The sequence below is a fragment of the Colius striatus genome, chromosome 10 (genome assembly GCF_028858725.1).
Source record: "Colius striatus isolate bColStr4 chromosome 10, bColStr4.1.hap1, whole genome shotgun sequence".
NCBI lineage: Eukaryota > Metazoa > Chordata > Aves > Coliiformes > Coliidae > Colius > Colius striatus.
The window spans coordinates 29,190,160-29,215,679 of NC_084768.1; the positions used below are offsets into that span (position 1 = coordinate 29,190,160).

Consider the following 25,520-nt stretch of genomic DNA (forward strand, 5'->3'; position numbering starts at 1 on the left):
GCCTGGGCTGCAAGCGACAATTCAGAAACCAGAGAGGAGACGAGCTGCTCCCCGCCACCACCCCCCGCCACCACCCCCCGCCTCCCCCCGACGGACACAGCCCCCTCAGCACACTGGGAGCCCTTTCCCCGCTCTATTAAATGAAGGAGCAGGCAAAGTTTGCCTCCTCCTTCAGCAGGTTTTTGCACCCCGAGGTTGAGGTTTACGCCCCGGTTCCTGCGAGCTATAGGTCTGCGAGGCTGCCCCCAGCCATACATTGGGAAGCGAGAAGGGGGTTCTAAGGGGGCCGCTGAATTTTGGGAAGCACCATCTGCCTGCTCCCCGCCGTCTCCCGTTACAACTCGTTGTGATTAGCGGAGTAGGGAAGATGCTGGTTACAAACTCAAGGAGGAGGTGGGGGGAGAGGAAGGTTCCTTCACAGAATCACCCCCAAAAAGCAAGGAGGGTGATTCCCTGTGGGTTTTGCGAGGTGATGCTCTGGCAAGCCCGGGAACAGCACCCCGAAAAATGACCCCGAAAAGGGATAACAGCAATCAAAGCGTCGAGTTTCGCCCAATCGGTTTCCCGGCCAAAAGCGGGTGGTTATTAATTAGAAGGTGAGGGGAGAAGGCGGTGCGAGGGCTGGAATAGAGTTCAATAGATTCACCCCCTCCATCTCTTTCCACAGACCATCACTGGGTACCTTATAACCTCTGGTTAAAAAACCCCAAACGTGTATATATAAATATATACACAGTAAAAATAATACAATAAAGTTTCGCTTGGAGCCTTCTGATGTCCCAAGCCAGATCAAACCCCCACTCCCTCGGCTTTTTTTTTTGGTCAGAATTTGTACAAAATATCAAGCTCAAATTAAAAGGTCTTCTCCCCCCCTCCTTATTCTTTCTTGTTCCCTTAATTCCTGTCTAAACGGTTTTGCTCTGGGAGAAGAAATCTTTTCTATAGGAGGGAGAGAGGGGAAAAAAAAACCTTCAAGAAGAGAAGGGTATTATTGTTTTAATCCTCTTACCCGCAGTCATTTTAAAACAGGGTGTTTTGGAGCCTGAAATGGCGTCTCGTCTCCCAATCCCATCCTAAATCCTCCTGGGCTGGGAGAGAATCTAAAGGCAAGGAGCTGGCATCTATTAGCAATCTCTCTAAAGGCTTTAAACTGCTCTTTCTGCTGCGAAGGCATGGCAAAGCTGAAAAGCAAACACAACCACCGCTCCAGTTAGTCAGCCCTGCCAGATAACCAGTCCGACCTCTGGACGGGATGGTACCTGCGAAAATCCCTTAGAAAGAGAGAAAAGAAGAGGGAAAAATATTGCGGGAAGAAAAGTATGTATATCAAATAAACTAAAGAGTGAGAGGATGAGTGAACTAGTGGCTCCCTCTCCGCCGGAGCCCCGTGGCCTCCCCTCCGTGCCCGCTTTCCCTTCCTCCGCCATCCTCCCCAGCCCCCGCCCCACCGTGCTGCCGGGGCCGCCCGAGCGCTACCGGAGCGGAGCTTTCCCGACGGGGCGGGCTGCGGCCCCTCCGCGTCCAGCTCCTTAGGCCCCCTTCCGTTATTCCTACGTTTATCTCTCTGTATCCTGCCCTCCCTCCGTTTTAAAGAGCCGCCGAGGGGTGCAGCAGGCTAAGATGGGACAGAGGGTGGGGGTGGCTCTGTAATTAATGATGGGAGATGATGCCCCACTGGCACCTGCACACAGGGAGAGGGGAACGTCAGGGTATGCTCAAGTGTGGTGCGAAGCAGAGGGTGTGAGTGGGCCGTGGCTTCCCTCCCCTGTGCCTTACAGACCCCATCACCCTCCCAGCCCTGGGTCTAGCCCTCCTCCCTCCACCGGCATCCCATCCGCTCCCAGGGATTTAATTAGGCGTTTACACCTCGGCTTGGAGTAAATGACTGGTAAGAAGTGTTGGGGCGGGTGGGGGGAGGGTGGGGGGTGTATCAGCAGCCCCGTTTTGATTGACAGGGTGGAGGACCATTGAAAATCTTGCTGGGTAGCTCCCGGGTCGCTATGAAGCTCCTTTTAAAAATCCTTCTTCAATGCTGCCTCCCGGTAGATGGCAGCTCCGCCGGGCGCGGAGGCAGCGCGCAGCCGGCGCGGGCCGATGGAGTAGGGCGGGACGGGGCGCAGCGCTGCGCCCGCTCCCCGCGCTCCCACGCGTGTCACCGCTCCCACGGCGGGCGGAGAGGCTGCGCCGCCGCCCCAGGTAAGAACATCCCCCGCTCCTCACGCATACACACACAGATACGCGGCTCCGGGTGGGCTGCGGGTTTGAGGCTTGTTGGCGAGGAGGGAGCAATCGCTCTATGGGAGACTCAGTGTCTGGTGGGATGCGCGGACCGCGGAGGAGGGGAAGCCTTGCTCAGGCTCCCGCGCAAGTCCGATTCCCTCTTGTCGCTCTGTTTTGCTTTTTTCGGAGTACGCTACGCTGTCGAGAGGACAAAAAGAAAAGAAAGAAGGGGAGGGGGGGAAAAAAAGCAAACCACTGTCTCCCAGTCCAGGGCCTCTCTCCCACGAAACCCGGCGTGGGCTGGGACCGTGAGCCCGCTCTGGTGTGAGTTTAGGCAGCTGGTGGGAAACAGTGGGGTACAACCAAGTTCAGGGGAAGGTGGGAGACGCGCATCTCCTCATTTACCGGGTTCAGAGGGAGCAGAGCGCAACTTTCCCTCTCCATTTACATAATGATGTTTTAATAAGCAGCGCAGCCCAGCGAGAGCTCACCGCGGGTGCAGAAACCACCCCGAGCCGGGAGGGATGAGGGGAACGGAGGCTCTGGGATTGTTTTTTGGGGTGGGTTTTTCTTTCATGATGCGTTTGGAAGTTGAGTGCGGAAGGGATGGCAAGGGAGGGCACGACTTCGGCAGCGCTTGGAAAGCTTTCTAGGGAGAATCTCCCGCTTCACACCACCCCTTTACGGGGTTAGGAGAAACGGACGATGACCAGCCTGCAAGGAGCTGGTAGGGGGGTCGGTCTGTTGCTCTCCCTCGTTGCTCTTACTCTTTAAGAGGTATATAAATCCCCGACTTGAGCTGTCAGGCTTGCTTGATAAATTAAGGGCTTCGCAGTCGAAACCTATTTACACCTCCATTATAGGGCTAACCAAATGGGGATCAGCATGCATATTTTTACCGCGAGAGATCTCATACATCTCCGCCAGAGCCGCCCCTCGGGCCACGGGATAACAGATAGGGAAAGGAGGAGGAGGAGGGTGCTCCGCAGCACTTGAGCAGAAAAAAAGTCCATGTCCCCGCTCGGTGCCGGCTGCCCGGGGCATTGGGGACCTGTCCCCCTTGAAAGGGGCAAGGAGAGGGCGAGGATGACCTCGCCGGGAGGAGCTGCCTCCTTGGGGGAGAGGAGACACGAGCTCCCAAAGCAAAGCCCTCGGGAAAGTGTCTCTTTGGAGTGAGATGGGGTTTGACTGGCAGATCTACCGTGTCCGACCCATTTTGGGACGAGGAGAAAGGGCAAGAAACTCCCACAACTGAGCCCGCTGGGTTCCACGGCTTTTCCCGGCCTCTTCTTTCACTTATTCCCAGGCGGGGACCTCGGGCGGGTATGTGTGTGTATAAGGGGAATGTCAGAGCTTCCTTGAATTCCCCGAGGGTCGTTTCGGCGAGCCCGGCAGCAGCAAGGAGGGATGGAGCAACATCCCTCGTTTCCCGGTGGCATAGGCGCACCGAGAGCTGCCCGATCCCCTTCGAAACGAAACGCGGGCTGAGCGAAGCGGCACCAAATCCTGAGACCTGGGGGTGACTCTGCCCCAAACCCCTATCCCCAGTGGTAGTCGTCGGGGGCTCTGCGGGATTTTCCCCGCTCCCGCCGGCCGGGCTCGGGCTGCATCCCGCACTCTCGCTTCGTTTCGAGCGGCAGGGAAGAAAAAAACCCAGCCCCGCTCTACCCCATCCCGTCCCCTCCGGCGGCCCCCTCCAGTTCCACTTGGTTAGCTCAAGTTTTTCATGTAAATGACAGTAATAAATATCTAATCATGTCCCGCAGCTATCGGCCGCTCGCCGAGCAGCCGGCTTTAATGAGACATCCAGGGGAAGTGAGGGGAAAGGAGAGAAGAGGAGGGGGCTCTTCGAAGAAAGTTAAGAGTGTTTTTTCGTTCTTCTCGAAATGTTTCTTAGAAGTGAGGCCGGGCCGCGATGGCCAGAGGATGCGGGAAGGGATGTGCGGGGGCTGCCGCACGGAACCCAGGGGACTTCTCCTACTTCCTCCGAGCCATCGCACCTGTGGGTCGCGCTGGGGTTCAAATCCGATCCCTCTAATTAACCCCGTCCCCAAAACTCCAGCAATCTTTTTCCCACCGCCACCGGGGATGGGGGGACCCGCTCGCATCCCCGGCCCGGGGGCTCCCTCCCGAAAGCTCTACGGAGCTGCGTGTGCCCATCCCCGCCGGGATTCCCAAACAATTAATGGGGCTGTAAAGAGCTTTTAATACTGATGGTGCGGCCGCGGGGAAGGCTAAGGCTGAAATTAAACCATGAGAGTTGGATTTGTTCGCCTAACGCTAAACAAATGGACTGATTACCTTCTTTCCAAACGCATCAGTCATACTACATTAAGTAGCAGAGAGCTAATTATCCCAATTAGGAGGCTGATTTATAATTAATGGCTTGGACCAAGTGATAATTGGATGTTAATGGATAACACTTTTGTCTGAAGTAGCCTCCCCCTTCCCTGAAGGCAGAGCTGGAGGGTTTGTTTTCTGTCTCCTTCTCCTCTCACCTCTACACCGAGCACAAAGCAAATGAGCTAAATTTGAGCTCAACTGGCTTGGTAGGGACCGTTCTCCTGTCGGGGACGAGAGGAAGGGACAAGACAGGCTGAAGGGTCTCGAGGACCGAGGGTCTGCCGACTGCTTCCCGCCTGGCCGGGGTTCAGCAGGGTGGGCTGCGCGGGTAACCTCCAGCACCCCCTTCCCCAGCTTTTCACGCAGTCTCTGCAGCTTCAAGAGCTCTCCCTTCTGCGAATTTTCCAAGCCGTGGACGTCTGATTCAAAGTAGACGGGTTGTCCCACGTTCCCTGTGGCTTCTGGGGTCCTCACCTAGCCACAGTCACGTCCTCGATGGGGGGATAAATGCTGAGCCCTAAGGAGTGTCCCAGTGCAGGCAGAGCTGTCTCCCTGCCCTGCCTGTCCTAGGGAGAGCAGGATGGGCTCACCCTGAGGAGGAGAGGTTTTACACCCTCCATGGTCCACCTCCACTGTACAGGGGGATCACTGGGTGAATCTGCAGCTTCTCACTGCTCTGTTTCTCTTAAACAGCCTCTCAGAACTGGCACGTTGACTGTTTAGCTTTTCCTTGCCAGGGTTGCTTTCGACTCATGAGTAAGCCAATGCAAGTCAATCCCATTTTCTCCTTTACCCCAGCAAGAGACTTGGACCTACAACCCTTTGGCTTTCAGATTGTGTTTCTATGTTCAGTTTTTCCATTCTATCTGAGAAACATAAGTGCAGAAAATTCCTGAAAGGGTGGGAGTGAATTCAACTCTGAGTTACCCCATGACTGATGAGAGGTTGGATTAAATTACACCAATGTACTCAATTTTCAAAAAGAAAAAGTCCAAAATTGTGCTGTCAGTACACAGAAAACCAATTTAGTTTGGCTTTCCAGCTTTCCCTGCTAATTTAAAGAGACTTTCACGTCTACATGGGATGGTTTTATGCTCACACAAATCAGCAGGCTCCTGCAGTGATGTTGTGTCCCAGAAGATGCAACTCTCCTTCGCACAGGTGATGAGGATGTTGCTTCAGCTTAGTGCTGGGTTCACCACCTGCATCAAAGAAACAGCCAGAGGAGCTTCCCACAAGTCAGAGGGAAGGGCAGGCTGGCCAGGCAAGTTTTGCACAAATATAGTCATAGTGATTGCAGTGGGGTTTGTTCCCAGTGTCTTTATCCTTTAAAAGAGAGCTTCACTGGGAAAGAGGAGAATCAAATGTACAGAAGCTGCAGTGAATAGAGTTTCTTCCCCTTCTGCCATCACCAAAACCAGCCCTGCCAAAACAAAGGTGCTGCAGAGAAGCACCAAGCTCTTCTGATGCAGCTGCCTACTGGGTTCTGTTGGGGAAGCTATGGCTAAACCCTTTAGCTAGAAGTAGCTTGTGCTTTCTAGGACACCAGTTAACCTCTCTGTGTTTTTGCAGCAGCATCCCAAGATTCAGCTCCTCAAGTTGGAAATGCTTCTGCTGAGGCATTGATAAATGTCAGTTGGGTTCAAAACCTTTCAAAAGGTTCGGGGTTGATTTCCACCACTCGTGTCTGAACAGAAATGTTGATAGCTGCCCTTGCTTCATTTTGCAAAACCACAAAAGTAGGGAAAATACTCAAAGAACATGGATTCAATAAAGCCCAGATTTGGTTCTGTGCAGCTACAGATTATCTAACTCACATTCATTAAAATATGCTTGTTGCAAAGAGGGTGCAGAGTTTTGAAACACAGCTATATATCCATGAACTAATTTGTGGTGCACTGAGGTTGGCCAGACCCTGGGTCTCTTTGCTGCCAGTCTCTTTCAGTGCAAAAGCTACTGAAATTGAATTAGTTTTTCTATTTCATCAGCCTTTGAGTCAGATCCTTCCTGATTTCTAAAGCACACGTGGTGCAGGTGTAGCTCCTGGGAAGGAGAGAGGTTCTGAGGGAGAATTGGGAACAGGGCTGGGGCTGCGAGGGACCAGCAGGTCTTCAAGCAGTGGGAAATGGTTGTTTACAGCCAGGAGCTGTGGGTAGACCATAATACAAATGTGATTTCTTCCTGATAGCTGCTGACATAACTCTCCTAGGAACAACTGCAGCCTCTGTATAGCCTGAGCAAATGCCGACTTGCGAAACGTTGCTGTAAAATTGCCCAGATGATAAAACTTGGTGTGTGGGAGTGATGGTTGGAAACTCTACTAGGATCCTCCAAAAAAAAGAGAACCAGTTGGGCTTGGAAAATTGAGTTGATGGGTCTCAGGGGACTGAAAATCCTCCCACAAAGGGAGCTGCAGAAACCTGATGTCTTCAGCTGGCACCAACTGTCCTGGGCACCAGAGAGGAGCGAGCAGGCAGCAGCTCTGTGTGCACGTAGCCCAAGGTGGGAAAATATGCTTGTGCTGAAGGACTGCACACCTCCCCACAAAACCCAGAGGACATTTAGCTGCTCTGCCTGTTTTACAGCATGCAGCTCTTTAAAGCTCAGGTCACCTGCTGGTGGCCAAAATACATTGCTTATCCTGGCAGCTGTGCTTGATTTGGTGTGTGGATCTGAGTGCTTACAGGAAAGGAAGCCCCAGCTCAGGCTTCTCTGCTACTAACTCCAGTTTATGGCCCTGTTTTAGGTGGTAGGAATCTTTTGCCCTCCTTTTAAAGGTCATTGAACTCAACTTTTTTTTTAAATGGTAGGTAGAAAAATCAATGTTTTCACTTGTACAGAAGGAAAACTCAAATGCATGTCTTATTCTTTTAAGGTATTAAAAGTGCCACAATTGCATGGCTTACTGGAGTTGCCTTTCAGGACTTTTCCTTTCTTTCTGGCTAAGGTAGGACTTGTTTGTCATTTTGTCTTATCTTAGTCTGAACAGAAGCAATTGCCACCATGCATTTTCTGCCTAGTTTTAAGTGCTATAAGCATCATCTGTAAGGGCAGAGCAAGGACCCAGCTGTAGCTGCAGAGGCATCCTGGGTTCAGGCTCTCAACTTCTGTTTCATTCAAAATTCACTTGCTCTTCAAAACCAGCCTCAGGCAAAATTGCACTTGGTGTCACAGCCTTGGAGCTTTTCAGCTAACCATCAGAAAGAGCACCTAGGAAAGTTATTTCATGACAAATGGGTCGGACTCCAGCGACGTAGCACAAACCACTGCATTTCATAAAGCCACCTTGCTCTCTCCTCCTGCATGTATCTAACTGCTCTCAGCTTAACACCCAGAGCTTACAACTCCAACTTACATTTACTTGATGAATAAAGATGGCCCTTGGAGCCAGCATCTTGGCTGAGGCATCAAACTGGGGGTGCCTGGAGCAAGCACAGGTTTGCTTCTGCCTCCCAGTTATCAGGCTGGCAGCAGCTGAGAGCAGCAGGAGAGGATCTGCAAGTGTCTTTAACTGCCTCAGCAAAACTTTACAAAGCTTATCTGCCAGGGCCATCTTCTGCTAGTGCTTCTTGCAGTGACTGATCTCTCTTGTTAGGGCTCAGGGCTAGATTGTAAGATCAGCATTGCTCTCTGCTCAGGACAGAGGTTCTGGTCACTAAATGTCACAGGCTTAAAAACATATTTTGACACAGAACTGTAGCTCCTTGTCTTGTTAACGGGACCATGTCATGGGTGAAACCTTCCAGGATATTGCTCCATCCTCCAAGGACAGTGAAGACTGCTGAACCCCTACTAGCAGCCCCAAGGAGCTGCCTGCAAGGAGCTTGCTCATGCAAGCATACTGCAGTCAAATACACCACAGGCAAAATTGTCTCAGGGACAGAGAGCAAGAAGTGAGCTGCCCCTCGTGTTGCCAGTAGCCCTGAAAAAGGGCAACATTTGGGAAGTCTGGACATCTCTCAGGACATCTCTCCAATCATCTCTTTTGGAAAATTCCCTTTGTTAGCATTAAGGCAACTGAAATGATGCTTCTCAAGCAAAATCGCTTTCACCAAAGGGAGAGGAAAGGCTGAGCCAAACAAACCACGTACAAATACAACTTAAACCAGAAACATGCTTGTTTTGGAAGAGGGCAGAGTACCTTTTGTTTCCATATAAGCACCCAAGTGAAACACTTTAAGCTGTTTGTGATTTCAGTAGTTTGATTGTATAGTACTTTCAGGTTACTCCAAGTCCTAAAACCAGGGCCAGCCCAGAGGCAGAAGTGCTGTCAGGTCTCAAGGCATGAGAAGAAATGGACAGACCAGGTTGGGATGAGCCTGGCTGCAGTGGGGTGAGGAGTTTGGCTGCAGCAGGATGCTGCTGCAGTTCGTGTCCATGAATGCAGAGTGAGTGGGAGCAATGCTGGCAGAGTCTGGGCTGTATGTACTTGACTTTCTCAGGGTCAGTCTGGGATGCAGGGTTTGGTTTCCATTGCAATATAAATCACAAGAAATTGAAAATGCATGAGTTTGTGGGCTTTTTTGAGGCTGACTGACCTGAAAGTAGAGTGAGATCCTGGAACTAGAGCCAAAGTGATGTTCGTATGAAGAGCTATTTACCCAGGACAATGTATCTGCTTCAATATAAGTTACAACAGCTTTTCCTGAGGGTTGAGTGCAGCTCCAAATGGGACAAGGAAGGTGTATTTATCCTGATTTGGTTTGTAGGCACCGATCATCACGTGTAAATAATAGCAAGTGAGAGATTTAGCACCACACTGAAGTTGTGTGATCTCAATCCCAGCTCTACACTGCAAATCACTGCTCTCCAAGCCTTAAAAGTGATTCAAAAGCAAATAGTATGAGAGCATCTTTATTTTATCATATTTCAGACTTTGGAAGCTTGCCCTTTGAAGCATGCCTCTGCAAACAGAGGCTCTGTAAAGTCTTTCTACTGGGAACTGTCTAATCAATCACTCAATTCTATTAGGGGAAGGAGTTGAAGATGATTTCACAGAAACCTTAAATAGAATTCACAGCAACTGATGTGAGTTATTTCTGTCAGCCAGGGCCTGTTCTCTCAGCTGCTCACAACCTGGTGTCTGAGTTTGTAGAACTCTACAATAAGACTTCCCCAGCTCAGCAAGATGCTCTGAGGTTTGTTTTATAAAACTCACAAACCCTCTCATGACCTGTTTATTCTACTTGTGCCATAAATAAACGAGCATTATGAATACAGTTGCTGTGCTCTTCAGCAACAGAGCCCCAACAGAGGCAATCATTTGACAAGGTCTACCCAAAAAACCATGATGCTGTTCCTAACTGGAAGTATTTCCAAATTTCAGCAGATAGCAAAGCTCCTAGTTTGAAGATAAATTGCTTTTTCATTTATACAAAGGTCAGTAGTAGTAGCTGAACGTGAGCTGCAAGAATTGATGCAATCAGCCAGGTTTTGCTTTCAGTGCATTGTGACTGGTTGAACAAGATCTGGTCTCAGACCTCGCTCTGCACTAGGAAATTAACTGCATTTAAATCCAGGGATTTACACAGGTGCAAAAATATTAGAGGGAGGTCAAAATGAAGAATGTGGATTTTGTTTTGCTTTGTTTCAGAGCTGTTCTCAGTTCCTTTAGTTCAGTTCTAAGACAAGCCCTTTGGAAGCCTGTTTTTACGGTGCAGGCGGCTCTCACACTTTGGCATTTGAATGAGAAAATATGATGTGTTGCAGTGTTTCAAATCATCCATATTTCATCCACTACACAAGTGAGATGGTTTCCTTAGACATTTAGCAATATGACATGAGGAACAAAGCTGGTTTATAAAGTGCTGGTTGTTATCTTACATGATTTTGAACTTTTATAAGTCTTAAAGGTTTAGAGATATGTAAAAAAATTGAAGAAATCTCTTGCAAGGGTCGTTTATCCAGACTCCCTCAGGTATGTAACTCAGTACCAAATACATATGAAGCTGATGTCCATATGTACAGTGAGCCTATTTGCCTGGACTGACAGATAAGCAGAGACAGAGATTCGTTGTTTATCTTGCTGATTTAAAGTGTTTCTAAGTAAGGACTCAAAGCATAAAGTCATAAAGCAGAATAGCTCCAGGATGTGTGGGGGGAATATTCTGTTGTGGTTTGATTATTTTTTTAAATGATATTTACTGCCAGGGACCACTGTTAGCACAAATCATTTGCTGATATTCCCTGATAATAATGAACAACGGGTTCCTGTGCTTGGCATGAACTGGAGTAGCCATTTGTTACCACCCAAGAAGGCACTCAGCCTGGATGATCCCAACTTTCCTTGTTACCTGACAGGGGAAAAACACCTGGTTTATATTTTATGTCTTTTTCCCCAGGTGGTTTTCCCCTGCTCAGGCTGTGTCTTATATCAGGGCGTAGACCCAAGGTGGTGCAGAGCTTTTCCAAAAGCCAATCTATCCTCATCAGTAATGAACTAAGGTGAAGCAATTCACTTCTCCCACTGAATTATTGAAGTCCAGGTCTAACTTTTTTAGTATAGTTTATTTCTCACACAAGGAAGCCTTCATACCTCCCCATCACCAAACCTCCCATTTTCTGGATAGATTTAATGAAATGATAATGTAAGACCCACTGTGTCAAAAGTCTGCCTGAGACCCCCTTCTTGGCTTCTGTAGGAAAAATATAGTCTTTTTAGCTAATAGGTTTTATTACTCCATTCTTCATGATGGCATCTGAGCATATTGTGTTGGTCAATGAATTGAGTTGCAGTATGTTTTTGAGTTTGGAAGGACCAACTGAAGGGAAAAGGGAAAATGGTCCAAAGCCCCTGAAAAGCTTTGTGCCCTACATCCAGCCTCAAACTCATCCCACCCAACAGCATTTGCTAGAGAAGGGCAAATGCCTTATCCTGGGTGGTTTTTTACTTCTGCCTGTGAAAACTGGCCAGAGTTAGCTATTGGGGAAAAAAAATCCATCCATCTTGATTCAGTTTAGATTTGAGGTAGAAGGTGTGTTACTCCATTAAAAAATGCACCTGAGCAAACCCACTGTCTCAGTTTAAAACTCCATTCCTGCAGAGCAGTGTTGGCCCAGGGAGATGCCGTGGATGTCCTTACTCAGAGCAGCTCAGCACAGGGACAAGATCTCCAGCATTGACACAAGCTTTGAGGCTAGCACAAGTGACATTTGTGTTTTCAGTGATGGATACATTTCTCCCCTAATGAGTTTTGTCAGTGGTTTTGTTAAAAGCTTCTGTGTGGCTGGCAGGTGAAGCCACATACAGGTATTTTGATGAGGGGGAGTAAAAGAGTGAAATGAGGTGAGGGAAAAGCAGAAAATATCCCTGATCTCTACTTCTTGGGTGTAGTTGATACAGTTCCAGGATGGATTTTGTGGTTGTTTAGGTTTGGGGTGCTTTGGTTTTGTTTTGTGCAGATTTTTCTTTCCTGATAGAAGAGGAAAAAAAAATAAGAAGATGCTTTGCAGAGAAGTTCAATATCTCATGTTAAAAACATGCTTTATTGTTCCCAGTTCTGTTTCCATTTCACTCATCCACAAGCTGCTAGGACCAGGAGTTTTCACCTGGTGAGGAAACGTGTGATCCTGTTCTCTTCACATCTTGTCTCAGGACAGAATTGTGTGTCTAGATATAAAATCAGTCACCAGTTAAACAGGGAAATTTAAAGCCTTTTACAAAAGCTGAGGAGCCAAAGTTGATAATATTAAAGGCCAGGGCCAAATTTCCCCTATATGATAGACTGTGAAGTGGTGTATGATACATTGTACCACTCTCCTTCTATATAACCCCATGGGAACCTGAGGGTTTTGAGGCCAGTGTTGGGAAGGGGTGAATCAGATCCACATTGCAGCTGGAGCAAAGCAGCTCTGCTCCAGGATAACGGGATTCCCATTCCTACCTGGTAAATATGCAAGTTGTTTTGCATCAGACTTGAACAGCAACAGCTGAATAAAGAGTGGTTTTCTCTCTGAGTTAGTCTGGGACAGGCAGGAACCTACATCTCCTCTATTCTAAGCAATGCAGAGGATGAAGAAACCCAGGTTTCTCATAACCAGTAGCAGTTAAAGCTAGGAGAGAGTCTCATGTCCTCTCTGTGAGGTCAGATTCTGGCAGGACACAGCCTCCACAGCCTGAGGGGTCTGCAGCCTTGGGAAGAAAAAGACACAGCATCCATGAGACTTCGGTGGTGAAAAGTTAAGTGAGAGGTAAAAACCATGGGAGAGTTTTGGGGGCTGAGGTAATAGTGTCAGGATTGCAGAGGCAGAAGGAGTGGGAACCTCGTCATGGTCTGTCACAAGGCACAGCATGGAGACCTCACACTCTGGTGCTGCAAAATGTGGGGAGCAGAGAGAGAGCAAGTCTGATGCTGGGGATGGGAGAGACACCGCTGTGACCCTGAGGCAGAGGAAACCACCAGCCCCAGGCAATGCCCAGAGGCATCCATCCTCCTGTGCTGGGCATATGCTGCAGGATGAGCCCACAGGCTCTCAGCAGTGGCAAACCCAGGCTGCTCTCACCATACAGAGAGATTTTTCCCCTCGCCTATCGTTTTCCTGCACCTTTCCTCAGCCTCCACCTCCCTTCTCTACAGTTCCCAACTCTCCAATGATCTCTGATGCACAAAATCCAAGTGAGGCACCCCCATTTCCTTCAGGATGGGGACCTTATATTCCCCTCCCAGCTATACTAACCACTCAAGCCCTCACCCTTCCAGAAAGCAAGAGCTCAAACTTTGCTCTCATCCTCCTCCGGGCTGTGGCTGTTCCTGAAGCCCTCCAGCCACCCAGAGACATAAAAGATGCATTTGCAGCTTTTGAAAATTAAAACCATCTATACAGCCAGTGGGAAGGGATCAGCTTATTTGGTTGCTTAATGAAATATAAAGATTATTTTAACCAGTGTAAGCACTATTCGACAGCTTGTGAAACACAGCAGTGGCTTGATGAATGGCTTTCTCCATTAAAAAGAAACTGCTGCATGATGTGTTTTAAATATTTAATTTATTGGGGTTGGAGCAGGCTTGGAGCTGACAGTTAAACAGGAGCTGGTTGTGGTCTCAGTTAACTTTGCTTATTAGGCTGAACAGTCTCGCTCAGTAAATTCCCTCATTTGGGTTGGTTTTTTCCCTGTGAATCTGGGATGATACATTCGCTGCACAAGCAACCAGGAGGCTGTGCCTGTTGTCTGCACTGCAGTGTGCCAGGCAGTTATCACTAAAGCTATGACGGGTAGTGACTCCTCCTCTTGTGCCCATCATTATTATGTCCTCTGCTTTTGATTTGCTTTATTTCATGCACTTTTTTTTCTGGGCCACCCAGAAGAGTTTGTTCAGACACACACACGTACACACCAAAGCCTCTTTCAACAATCAGATATACCAAAGTCTTCCTGGAGGATGTGTTTCAGTGGAAACAGTGGGCTCCAGACACAACATCATTGGCAATGTCAATGGTATGGGAAAATCCTCCCCCTCTCCCTCTTCGTTTTTCCCTTAATGTGCTGGTTTGGTACACAACCAACATCATGCAAGGGGGATTAGAAAAGAAACAGGCGTTTCTGTGAGTTGAGAGTCAAAGACACTTGGACTCCCACGTGCCTCTGGCACAGCTGGGCCCCAGCGTGGATTCTCCACTGTCTGTTAAGGATAGAAGTCTGGCAGCAGCTCAGGGCAGTTAATAAGTTCTGTGTCTTCAATGATTTTCACAAAATATGCAGGAGCTTAATAAGTTTTGAGACCTCAGCCCCGCTGGCCAAAGCTGGTGGAAACAAGCAGCTGGTTTGCAAGCTAGAGAGAGGGAAGGGAGGAGGCAAAATGAAATGGCAAACCTCTGTTTCCCTACCTGCCTTGACCAGAAAACCAGCCCTGCTCTTGGACTGTGAAAACAAAGCAGTGAAAGAGTCTGACAATGGGGAGCAGCTGAGCAGTGCTGCCTGTGGGGTTGGCTTGGTGGGGGCTGGAGGAGAAGTGATGCTTTTTGGGCTTGACCCACACCAAGGATGTGCCAGAGACACCGGTGGAATTATTCAGGGTAGTGTCTGGGTTGAGGACCTGCAGATCTTTCCCAGATGATGGGAGATGTCATCTGTGGCTGCATCAGCCACATGTATCACTGGGACACACTCCTGTCCCTTCCCACGTGCCACCAGCAGCCAAGATGTGCAGTCCAGCAAAGCAACGTCCCCACTGGAATTTTGCTGTGCACCCATCATGAGGAAAAGAAAATGCTAGAAATCTGTTGGAATGGGAAGTCCCTCAATTGTTCACAGAGCCATCAAACAATTTTGGCATTGCTTAGGTCTTCCTTAAGCTAAATTAAAGCAGAGCAACAGTATTCTTGTGTTTAGGTCAGCACCTGAACCAAAAATACCCATTTTCCTGGTGGTTCATCATACAATAACATTGATTTTCTCTCCTGTTCCAGAGAATAAAACCTTAATAGGGTATAGATGAAGGTTATCATTTTGTCTTCAGGTTATCTTAGCTTCTCTAAAAAGTAGGGTGAATTCTGAAATGAAACATGACAATTATTTCAAGAGTAATTGCCTGGATACCATAAACCAAAGCAGAGATGAATTTCCCCTGCTTTCCAGAACTAGCTACAAAACATCTCGGGTACCCTTAAACTCATTTTTCAATGAATCAGCTGTTCATATTAAAAAAGTCTGTTTGTACTTTGATGTAGGAGGTACATTGCCTTTTTCTTGTACTCTTATATAGGATGTGGTAGGAAAGGACATGACCAATAGTGTTGTCCGTGCACCATGAGAATGTGTCTGGCATTTGCACAGAGTGAAGTGGGATGAGGGAGAATCCCTTCCAACTTGAGATACTCTATGTAGATGCTGGTTAGGCACCAAGCTTTTTTGAGTCTAAAGCTAAAGAATTGGGGAGTGAATCTGAAGTGGGTGAACAGAGAGGCACAAAGCAGATGAAGGTAGCAGCAGTTCTTTGTGATGTAACTGCACTTGGATCTGTTGCCCTCCACCAGCTCTCTTGATGATGAAATGATGTGGTAGCATAGCAGAGAGGCTTGGGGAAACAGCAGTGAGGCTGAGTACTAGCTTCTCAAATTCTGGGTTTATAATTACAGCAGCTTCTTTGAGAAGACAATCCCAAAGGCAGCACTCACACTCGTGACACAAAATCTCTCAGTCAAATAAAACACCCATCCCAGAGCAATGAGGACCATCCCTGACCTGGCAGAGTGTTTGACCAAACCTCAGCTGCATGGCTTCCCTTCTCTGTTCCTGGGCACAGCCAAGGAAAGGTGTTTGCAAGGGTGAAGCCACGAGATGCCTCAGGTCATTGCCAGGTCCTATGGTACAAGATTGATCTGCTTTTCCCAGGAACTACAGCTTTGTCTCTGGATGTTAAACAAGGTCACTCCATGCATGTGCTTCCTACATCAAGGTGGTTTGGGAGAGAAAGAGAATTCAGAGCAGAAGAGGTATTTGTTTGCATTTCTCCTTCTCCATCTTGAATTTGTCCTCCATGGTATAGATTTTCTACAGGCAAAAATGAAGGCTTTTCCTCAGTACAGATGAAAACAACAGATAATTGTTCATCCAAATTTTTGCTGTTCGATGCATCAGATTTCTCCTAAAATCAAGGGAGCTGAGCCACCTCCCTCCAAGTGACCAAACTGTGTCCTAAAGAGGCTGCCTAAACAACCAGTCTGCTTTCTTTAAGTCAATCCAGCCTCCTCTGAATGTTCATTCATTGCACCGACTTTCCAAGCAATGACTTTGAGGGATTGTGGAGGCTCCTTCCTTGCAGGTCTTCAAGACCAGCCTGGACATGTTCGTATGCGACCTGATCTAGGTGACCCTGCTTCTGCAGGGGGGTTGGACTAGATGATCTCTAAAGGTCCCTTCCAACCTCTACCATTCTATGACTTGCTGATGTAAATGGGGTTTGAAATCTTTTCTTTTGTGGCAAATGTTTCACAACTTCCTTCCTGATGCTTTACAAACTACACAAACGTCATCCCGGAGGCTTTTAGTCATTTATTAAAGGGATAAATGAAGCATCACCCAGGTTTTGAGATCAATATTAGCCCAGACAGTTCTGTAAAGAAAAACAGCTTGAAATTTTGTGCAGAGTGCTCAGTAAAAAAAGAAAATATCATCAGTTTTATTTTACACAATTTCCTTGGTATTGAGCTAGGAAATGTCAGTGTTTATTGCAAACCTTAGTTCCCTCCTTTAGCTGTAACATTCTGCAGGGGGGTTGGGCTAGATGATCTCTAGACATCCCTTCCAACCCCTACCATTCTATGATTCTATGATTAAGCTACAGATTTATTTTCTTTTAGACCACATGCTTTTTGTTTGTTTGTTTGTTTCTGTATCACTTTTGCTTTGTTAAGAAGAACCTGAAGAAAAATGAATGCAAACAGATTAGGCACGAGTGGGTTCAGATAGGATTGTTTGACATCATAGCCACAGGATTAGGAAACAGTCCACTGTAGGCAATGACAGGGACAAAATCTCAGGTATTCCTGGGACAGAGCTTGTTAAAAGCCACAACAACATGATTCATTTTATTATGATATGTAAAATATTCCTTTCCCATCTTTTGTTCGGTAGGAGTGTGATACAGTCAGATTCTGGCCTCTAAGCTTGGAAGCCAAACCAGTGTCACTGGTGTTTTAGGACTACAGGAGGCTGGATTTTGATTCCTGTCCCAAAGCTTGCTGGGATTTGGGAGGTTGGAAGTGAGACCTGCGTGCAGCAGTTTGAGCACAGCATCTCCAAAGCTCTGCTGAGCCCCCAGGGTGCTGGTGTCACACGTTCCTAAGCACATCTCTCCCGTCGCTGCTGTTTTTCAGGTTTATGTCACCATGCAGCACTATGGAGTGAATGGCTACTCCCTCCATGCCATGAATTCACTGAGTGCCATGTACAACCTTCACCAGCAAGCAGCTCAGCAAGCCCAGCATGCCCCAGACTACCGACCCTCAGTGCACGCCCTCACCCTGGCAGAGAGACTGGCTGGTAAGAACAATGCGTGGCTTCTGCTGTGCCCTGGGGGGAAAAACCTTCCTTGCACTGAGGGAAACTCTTCTTTGGAAACTGGAGGGTGATGTGCCCAGCTGGCATGATGTGCTCCTGATTACTGGCCATGTGGTCAAGCTCTGCAGGTGACAAATGCCCGCCAGTGTTTGCTACCAGTGGAGCGCTGCACCTCGCTGCAGGGTGGCCTCTGATGGCTGAGGAGCCCGGGGATGAGAAGGGACACAGCCCCTCTGGAGGGGAAGAAAAAACAGTTGAGGAAAAATGTTATAAAGAGAGAAATAAAAAGACACTGAAATCCGCTTCAGCAAGTGAATTAAAAACAGCATGAAACTATACTTTGTTAGTAAATAAGAGCAGAATAAATATGAGCACACAGTGAGCTGCATTCTCCCACTGAGGCATCCAGGACTTGCATCCCCTAACAGCCAGCTCCTGCCATCCCAGGCCACACATTGTTATTCCATGTTGCCCCTTCTTGCAACTATTTGACAATTCTTGTCCTACCAAACATTCTTTCTCTCTGGAAAACGATCTTCATTTGGATTTTCTTTGTGCCTCAATTATTTCTTCCTAGAGATCTGAGATCTTGGCTTAGGTGAGGCTTTCTTGTAGATCCTGCTGGCTCCCTCTCTGTTGCTTTTGTATTTTGTCTTTCATAAAAGAGCTTTTTTAAGGCTCAAAGAAAGTCACATGTGTCTTTATCCAGAGTGCACTATCTACACAGCATTGCTGATGGTGGGACAGTGTGACAGTAGGAGCTGCTGCTCCAAAGCCTCTGGTCCATTTTCCTGTGTTCAAGCACAAGTGCAACAGCACTCCATCCATACTGTCATTAGAGGAAAGTGCAAAGTCCAAATAGCATTTTATTATTTGGTAGGAAAAATTGTTCAAAGATTATTGATGGAGATCCAAGAATATTTGCTATGGTAGGGCACAAATATCTGCTTCACATTTCAGCCTGCTACGAAACACTCAGATTTGTCTGAAATCATCAAAGGTTACTGCAATGCAAATGGTCAATGGCTGCCACAACACCGTTTTGGTCTGGGCTTGGTGAGGTGTGGTAAAGCAGACCTGACAACCAGGATGCTGAAGCTAAAGCAAGAACTTACTATAGATGCCACTCTAGAGAGCTTTCAAGAATGGAACAATCTCCACTGACTGAAAATTCCACATCTGCTTTAAGGTAGCTTTTTAGATGTCTGACAGTAAAGGAATGGGCAAAAAAATAAAAGGTGGAGTGACTCCTTCCAGTTTAGAGTAGGTGGAAAAATCATCCAACCAGACAACTTCAGTGGGCTACATTCATGAGATATGGACTTAAGCTAAAATAAAGATGCAGAAGTTTCAGGATGGTCACCCTGTGTGGGTAGTCCATAAAGGACTTGTTAAAGGTCTTGGACTCTGGGTGAGTGAACCACAGCTGACTCTCAAATCTTCATGTCAGCAATGGTCTCCTATTCAGCTGCTAGTAGTGATCTCCTTAACATGGTTTCTCAGACCACTCACTGTGTCCTGTGGGATCTCTGGAGGGCCGTAGGTCAGAGCTGGGAGTCACTGTCCTCACCAAAAAAAGAACCAAAGTGGGATCAAGGAGACCTGGACTCTAATACTGGCACTGTTGACAGTTGGGCACTTTCCTTGTCCTGGTCATCCAACCCTTCCTTCCTTCACCCTTTCAGAATATAAGTGCTCACACAGGAGCAGATGGTCCTGAACTCTGCAACGAGTCTTGCAGACCTTGAGTCTCAAGGTGCCCTTTTCCTAGATGCAAGGATCTCTTGAGAGACTTTTGTGATCCCCTGTACCTTTCATAGTAGAGCACAGAGGACTTTACATCCTCTCACTAGTGCAACAGCAGAGGGAAATGTTTTAAATAGAAAATAATAAAAAGGCTGTTCTCATATTCCTGACTGGAAGATTCAATTTTTGCCAGCCTCTAGTCTTTCAAATTAATAACCCATCTGGAAGACTTCCCAAAATAGATCCCACAGTCCCCTTGTCTGTTTATCATTGGTGGGGTAGGCATTATGTACCTACAAGCCAGTTCCTCTGCAGTTGCTTCACATTCTGTTACTTCTGAATATCTTTCAGTGCAGGTTATAGATCTCATTTGCCTTCCAGGGACAGTCAGAATAAAGCAGCACAAAAGCAAACGACCTTAAGTCAGCAAACAGAGGTTTCTGATTGTAACTGCGAAGCCTCACCTGCAATTTATATTCTCCTTCTTGCACAAAGCCTGAAAACATAGTTAAAACATTAAAATAATTGCTGGTTGGCTCTTGTTGAAGTGGCCAAACTTAATGCATGAGCTGCTGCCTCCAGGGAGCCGGCAGGTCTAACCTCTGCTTTAGAAACTCGAGAATATTCCAGCCTGCAGGTAGGAGCTTTAACCAGTGTCCTTTCTCCTCATTTCTTGTACTTGAAACACAAATGTTGGCTTTGTAAAACGTTTTGGAGTAGCTTCAATTTCTTGTCCTGGAATGTCCCTTCTCCTCAACCACCTGGTCTGTGAGCTGTGTCCGAATGCATCCACCACGGTCTCTTTGCTTCCAAAGTGTCATCTATTACCAGTGTTTTAACCCCCTGGGGAGCTCTGATACCACCCACACAAAAGTCTCTTGTGTGCAACCAACACTATATTGTATTTGGCCTTTAGCCTGAGCACATCATTTCCAGTTTTCCAAAGCCACACGGCTGTGGCAATCGCCCAGAAAGGCATTGCAAACGCTGACCTGGACTGAAACAGCTGGAGGTTTGGAAGAGGAATGTTTCAGCAGTGCAAAGCTGATTTTCTACACTCATTAACTAATGTATTTGGAAGCTGGATGTGTGGTTCTGGAGCTGGCCTGACCGCAGGTTTCGTTTTCTTGTTTAGATTTACGCCACAGTGCTTGTGACAAAAGCACAAACAAACAGCAGCAAGGGTCTTCACCTGACTCCATGCGCTGACCATGCCGACTGCTCTCCCTGTTAGCTTGTTTTCTGTTGTGTTCATTCCTCCCTTCAACTGGAAGTCACATTCTTAAGTGAATTAAAAATTATACCAGACACTGTTCTTTCTGCATTTCCTCTTTGAGAGCAAACCTCTCGCCAGACTGTTCCATTCCAGCCGTGTAGCACAGCATGTCCCAACTTGCATAATAAAGGATTCTTTGGTTGGGCTTTTTTATTCATTTTAAAGTAACTTATTTTCATTGATTTAAGGTCTTTCTATTCCCACTAATTGTTGTACAATAATAATGCCTCTGGTAAAGTAATAAGCCCTTTACTCTCGTCCTTAGATTTGCCCATCTAAATTTCTTCTCTGCCCTCAATTTTGCAAGCACGGTTTGCAAAGTCAGACTTTTGAGAGTAGCTCCTCTCCAGAGAAGTGCTCAGCACATGAGCTCTGGGCTGGCAATCAGTGGGGCTGGACTTGATCCTAGCTGGTGTTTCCACCCCAGATGCTGGAGAGTATCCACGCTCAGTAAAACACGTGCTTTCAAACTAGACCCACATAAGCACACGAGCTGCAGCACTTTCCTGAACTGGAGCCCAGAACAACTCTCCAATATCATGCCTTGAACGAGCTACATAGGAGACAGTAAAGAACAGCCAGCTCAGCCTGGTTTCAGGGAAGATACTTGGCTTTTAATGCAGCTGCATCTGATAAAATGAGCTGGAGGCAGCTGTGTTTGAGCTGCATGGACTCTTCCCACCGATCAGCACAGCGCATCATGGCAGCGTTGAAGCCCACAGAAGCTCTGCCCTTGGCTTCAAGGAGAACATGACACATAATTTTGAGTCCCTCTCCTAATTTCAACAGTGAATCTCCCTGCCTTGTTTTTAATCGTGTTTCCTAATGAAAAATGCTTATGCCACGGTGGGGTCTAAGCATCTGCACGGCTTGATGCACTGATGTTAGAGCAGATTGGTTTATCTCAACCAAATTTAGCAGTGGAGTCTCAACAATTTCCACAGCTGTCATAGAAAGAGGTTACCTTTCCACAACAAATTCCAATAATTAAATTGGCCACTTTTCTTGTCTTCCAACGGCTGTACATTTCAAGACATCATTTTGGAGGCCCGTTATGGATCCCAGCACCGCAAACAAAGGCGAAGTCGCACGGCCTTCACTGCCCAACAGCTGGAGGCACTGGAGAAGACCTTCCAGAAGACTCACTACCCAGATGTGGTGATGAGAGAGCGGCTGGCTATGTGCACAAACCTACCTGAAGCCAGAGTCCAGGTATTACAATTTTGTGAGGTTGTGAATGGAGGTTAAACGAATGTAGTGGAGTCCCCAAAAGGTTGACATCTCTCTTGAGCTTTCAAGGTTGCTCCAGGGTAACCAAAGGTTTTAGGGCAGTAAAGTTGGGAAAGGCAGGGGCAGGGGGAACAAAATCCTCCAAAGTCACACATCTGCTGGAGAAATTCTGCAGCCACATGCACATTTGTTTAAATCCAGGATTGTCTGAAGCACACACTGTTTTTCATTTGTTCTTTCCCATTTCTTTGAGGGAAGTTTTAGAAACATCATCAGAAGTCTATGTATGTATGTATTTATTTATTTATTTGCAAAGCTTTTCTGTCTTTCTCAGAAGAGCAGAAACACAAGTAATTCCAGCTGCTCTTTTCAACCAGTGTCAATATTTGTAACATCTCAGGCCAAGGTTTGCTTTCGGTTTGGGTTGGGTTTATTTTTATGGTTTCAACTAGTGCAGCATGCTTCATAACCTGCTGGTGGGGGAGGTTCTTGTGTTGCTGGGCTTTGAAAGACTAAATAGCAAATCCTTCAATGTGAAGTGGATAAGCAGTAGAAAAAGTAGTTCTTTTATACAAACATCAGGATATTCTGATCTTCAAAATATTTATTTCCTCATCTAACGAACCAACAGCACCAACAAGGTTTGCAAATATATTTCTTCCAATCCATGTCTATTCATTTAGGTTAAAATAATGAGAATTCTCTCCTCCTTCCCTAAATTCAGTCCCCAGATACCAGCCTGTGCCCATAACAACCTGTTTTGAGCATTGCCACTGTAGTTTTGGTACACTTATAACTAAATCCTTTTAGAACTAGGCAAGCACTGTACTGTAAGCCAATGTAGTGTCACCAGACTCAGCTATAAGACATTCTGGTTAGACACAATTGCCTGATCAATTAAAAAAAAGCCAAACAAACCAAAACTTAAAGCTTAAAGAACTGACCTAAAGGCTGGGCACTTTTTTAGAGTCTATTTGTTGTGCTATTAGTAGAATCTCTGGAAATCCAACAGAGTGGAATGTCATTTGGGCACGGTGGGCTTGCAGTACCTCATTACTTGGGGTTTCCCTGAAGATCCCAGGCTGAATGATGCTGAATTTGGCACTTAAGCAGGATTCTCACCAGTTTTTCCCCTTGCTGTTTGTGACATTGAAGGTTTGGTTCAAGAACCGAAGAGCCAAGTTCCGGAAGAAGCAGCGTAGCCTGCAGAAGGAGCAGCTGCAGAAGCAGAAGGACTGTGAAGGGAGCCACAGTGAGGGAAAGACAGAGACACCCATGCTAGAGACCCAGGCCACCACCCCAGACACTGAGAAGGTCCAGAGCCTCCCCAGCGAGGTAGGCACAGACCTTAACCTAACCCTGTCAGAGCAGTCGGCCAGCGAGTCAGCACCTGAGGACCAGACTGACAGAGAGGAGGAGTTTAAGAGCACCTTGGATGAAGCTAAAGTGGACAAGAGCCCTGGTGTGGACAGCAAGGCTTTGAACTGCAAGAGAGCAAGCCCAAAAGCAGGTGAGGGGCAGTATCTTGATGAGGGTTGGTGTCAGGACCTGGTGTTTCCAAGGGGGATGCTGGTGGTTGGGTGTAGTCCCTTATCCTCTGTGACTTGGGTGCTTGCAGATAGGCTGCCTGGACTTGTCTTCTTGCCCCCAGCACTGAATGGGACCCATAGAGTGCATGATGTCTATTGTAGCAGGAGCACAGGAAGCACAAAGACAAGGACAAGGGTGCCCAGGGCCAGCAGGAAAGCCATAGCAAAGAGAGCAGTCCCATTTAAGTATGGAATAGGCACACATTTAGCTCTCTTGAGCTAACACAACCCCTCTTCTTACCCTCTTGATGCAAGAGACAAGCCCATGCTGCGGTTTGAACCCTACTGAGATGTGGATTAGCGCCTGCACCCAGCCTGTAGAAATAACCCCCATCCCCTCTGTCTCCTGCTACAGAGTCCCCCCTCAGCTCGACTGTGACGCCTTCCTCCAGCAGCGGCCTGGCTCAAACTCACTCCTACTCCTCCTCACCCTTGAGCCTCTTCCGCCTGCAGGAGCAGTTCCGCCAGCACATGGCAGCCACCAACAACTTGGTCCATTACTCCTCCTTCGAAATGGGGACACCGTCTGCCATGCCCTACTTGGGCATGAACGTCAACATGGCGCCGCTGAGCTCCCTGCACTGTCAGTCGTATTACCAGTCGCTCTCCCACGCTCAGCAGGTCTGGTCCTCACCCATCCTGCAGGCCTCCAGCTCCCTCCCAAGCCTGAACAGTAAAACAACGAGTATTGAGAACCTAAGGCTCCGGGCAAAGCAGCACGCGGCGTCCCTTGGGCTTGACACGCTCCCCAACTGACTGCCCCACGAGCTACCCCACTGCCCATGAGAAGATGCACCAGAGACTGGCACTAGACATGTCACTCCTTGAACCCTCAGCCACCCCTCATCTCTTCCCGGAGTAAGGTGCTCCCTTTCAGGGAAAACTTTGCTTTTCTTAAGGTCTTATTAGCACCATGATTGCATCAGACATTGCTACTGGCCTGGTCTTCACTGAATATTTAAGGAGGAAGGGGGAGAGGATGTGTGTTTAGACAGATGAACTGTCCTCTGGACTGCCACGAGTTGAGCCTGTAATGTTCAGGAGAAGCCACCCTTCCTCACCCCTGTGATAATGTGCCAACACCACTCTTTTTTTGTCGTCGTCGTGTTCTTTGGGCAAAGAGCGAGCCCTGCTTTGTCTTGTATATAGTTTATAATGTTGACAGCAACCACCACCTGCGTGTTACTGTCAGTGTTACAGAACTGTGGCCTCTTTTGCTTTTATAACCCCCTTTCCTTCTCAATTTTAGTAGCTAGTATCAAAGTTTCAAATCATCCATCCCCCCGACCTCAGCTGGTAGCTAGTTGCTCTTCTTGGGTCAGCATCCTAAAGGTGTATACGACAAAGAGAAACAATCGTGCACTTCACCTCTCCCTTCTCTGTTAAAGCTCATTTTAGAACCAATAGGAAATGATATGAAGGTGGATTTCCTGTTCAAGCACTTCCTACAAGGCAGGCATTTTTAGTTTACTTTCTAATAGCACTTGCTCAAAGACAGAGGACAAAATGTTGGCCGTACGTTGCTGGCTGGGGAGAAAAATGAAAGTCAAATTCACAGGTTTCCTTTTGATCTAGATTGTTTCCTCTTTGATCTTCAGTGAAGTGTAAACTCCTCCATTTACAAATTATGAGGTTTTCTTTTTGGAGAGTATTTCGGTCTAACTTTGACAGTAGAGAAGAATGAAAACTTTGTATGAACTCCTGGTGTGTTCATACACCACGAATTACACGGTTCTTTGACAAAGGCTCGATTGATGCAAGCTGTGTCTAGAAAGAAAGCTCTGATCACCAAATTCTGCCCTCAAGCTCTGCAGCTTCAGAAACTGGTTAGCAAGCGAAAAAGCAACAAGTGAAAAATGATGAAACGCTGGAGGCAAAGCAGGTGATAAACAAGGGCTTTATGTTCTCTTCAACTTTGCCAGAGGTGAGGGGGAATAAATAAACTTGCCAAAACCACAGGGCTTGCAAGTAACCAAAATTCATCAGCCTCAGAATTATTTCAGTGGACAGTTTCAGCCTCATGTCATTGGAATGACCCATCGTTCAACCCAGGGTGGTTTTCCGTGTTGAGAAGCGATGTTTCTGCCAATTCAAATCAGGTGTTTTCTTTGCCAAA

The 25,520-nt window shown here is 47.3% G+C and overlaps 1 protein-coding gene across 1 annotated transcript; it reads left to right on the top strand.

Annotated features, from left to right (window-relative positions):
- The first annotated feature begins 2,029 nt into the window (after positions 1-2,029).
- On the top strand, positions 2,030-24,160 carry DMBX1 (diencephalon/mesencephalon homeobox 1). The gene is given in 6 exon segments (XM_062004007.1): positions 2,030-2,134; positions 2,137-2,196; positions 17,380-17,545; positions 21,619-21,797; positions 22,971-23,325; positions 23,760-24,160. Coding segments are annotated over 6 exon segments (1,266 nt in total).
- The last annotated feature ends 1,360 nt before the right edge of the window (positions 24,161-25,520 follow it).